Here is a 2080-nt window from a genome sequence, read left to right as displayed (position 1 = left end):
TTCCGTAATTTCAACTTAATTTTTCCAATTACTAAATAATTTTCGTAATTTCAAGTTAATTTCAATAACCCTAAGAAATTTAACGTAATTTCAACAGGAATTGTCTCTAAAAAAGATTCCAGTAATTCCAAAAAAAAAAACAGTAATTTATATATTCTAATTCTATTGTTTTCAGATTATTTCCTATAATTCTAAATTAATGTTGATAAAATGATAATCCATTACACACTCCCGAAAAAAATAATCTAGTTAGCGTCGTCCAAAAACAATTTGTATTTTTTCAAAAATGGATTTTGTTACAATTTTGACACGATTGTCACAAAATTTCGTGTGTTATTTATTTGTTAAGTATTTGTTTGGTCTTCTCCGTCCTAAATTATCGTCGATTAGCATGTTTGTGTGTCAAAAACAATAACAAAGCCAAAAAACTAAATTCCCAGTCAAAATGACCGTAGATAAGGAAACTTTCTTGACTAATTACCGGAAAGATTACAAATGGCCCAGTTTTGTCCCCTCAGTGGCCAAGTAAGTGTCCCATTTTTCAACCCCATCATTTAATGGTTTTTTTCCAGACCTGCCCAACCCCCAATTACCACAAAACCCAACAATTTCTACGTTGCGAAATTAATTGAACCGTTTTGTCATTGCGATGCCCATCGATATGAGCCCCAAATGGGACGATATAAAATGTTGGCCGATAAGGAAAAAATGCTAAGAGAAGAATTACAATGTTTGGGTAAAGAAATGTCAATTTTAGCAGGGGAAGTTTTGGATCATCCTTGTGACACCTATGATGATAAAATGCTCACAATTTATCAAATTGATTATAATAAAAAAGGACTCGAAGCGAAACAATACCGAAAGTTGATGCCTGCCATCGAATCCCCAATTGGGGTACCTTTTGAGGGCCCCTCTATTAGTCTAAGGGAGGGGTACCGGGACCCCACCGCTTTCCGACATTTTGCCATTCAGAGGCCGAGGATCGATGTGTGCCCCCCTGTGTCTTTCCACACAAGTAAGTAATTCAATAGTAATTGATATAATTCCAATTTAAAAGAAATATTTCCCATAATCCCAAATAGATTCTAGTAATTTACAAATAATCCTAGTAATTTGATTGTTTTCAGATTAATTTCTATAAATTCAAATCAATTCCTGTAATTACAACTTTTTTCTGCTTAATTTTCGTAATTTCAAAGTAATTCCTGTAATTACAATTTAATTTTTATAATTGCACATTATTTGCGATAGTTCTAAAAAATTCAACGTAAGTTTGAAAAGAATTTTTTTTATAATTCTAAAAGCATTTCAGTAATTCCAAAAAATTATGTACCATAATTCCATTTCAATTTTTTTTTTTCCTATAATTCCAATAGAATTCTTGTAAAGAATTTGAGTAATTTTAGAGAAATTCCAGTAATTTACAAATAATTCGAGTAATTTTATTGTTTTCAGATTAATTACTATAACTCCAATTTCCGTAATTCCAAATTTTTTTCTGCTCAATTTCTGTAATTTGAATTTAATTTTCAAAATTTCAAAATAGTTCCTCTAATTCCAATTAAATTATTTTTCATAATTACACAAACCATTTCAGTAATTCCAAAAAAAATCTTCCAAAATTATAGTAATTCCAAAAAAGTTCTTCCAAAATTTTAGTAATCATGGAATTTATAAAAAAAAGATTTTCTATAATTCCAATAGAAATCTAGTAAAGAATTTCAGTAATTTCAGAGAAATTTCAGTTTACCAATAATTCCAGTAATTTTATTGTTTTCATATTAATTACTATAACTCCAAATTAATCTCGTAATTTCAACTTTTTTTCTGCTCAATTTCCGTAATTTGAACTTAATTTTCAAAATTCCAAAATAGTTCCTGTAATTCCAATTAAATTTTAAATTCCAAAATAATTTCTGTAATTCTCATTACTTCCGATAGTTCTAAAGTTTGAAAAGATTTTTTTTTCATAATTGCAAAAAGCATTTCAGTAATACAAAAAAAATTCTTCAAAAATTTTAGTAATTATATACAAGAATTCATCGTAATTGTATTTTTTTCAGATTAATTCTTATAATTC

General features: G+C 28.1%; 1 protein-coding gene across 1 annotated transcript in view; it reads left to right on the top strand.

Annotated features, from left to right (window-relative positions):
- The first annotated feature begins 95 nt into the window (after window positions 1–95).
- LOC123005326 overlaps window positions 96–2080 on the top strand; it is a 4132-nt gene continuing 2147 nt past the window's right edge. Inside the window, exons 1-2 of the mRNA XM_044399012.1 lie at window positions 96–525; window positions 573–1015. Of these exons, the coding sequence (XP_044254947.1) occupies window positions 446–525; window positions 573–1015 (523 nt within the window). The 5' untranslated portion in view covers window positions 96–445. The remainder of the gene's footprint in view (window positions 526–572; window positions 1016–2080) is intronic.

This window comes from Tribolium madens, unplaced genomic scaffold (genome assembly GCF_015345945.1).
Source record: "Tribolium madens isolate multiple individuals breed KSU strain unplaced genomic scaffold, Tmad_KSU_1.1 Scaffold_20;HRSCAF=117;Tcas5.2_LG4, whole genome shotgun sequence".
Lineage (NCBI taxonomy): Eukaryota > Metazoa > Arthropoda > Insecta > Coleoptera > Tenebrionidae > Tribolium > Tribolium madens.
The sequence above is the reverse complement of the archived record's forward strand: the minus strand, read 5'-3'. Positions and strand labels throughout refer to the sequence as shown.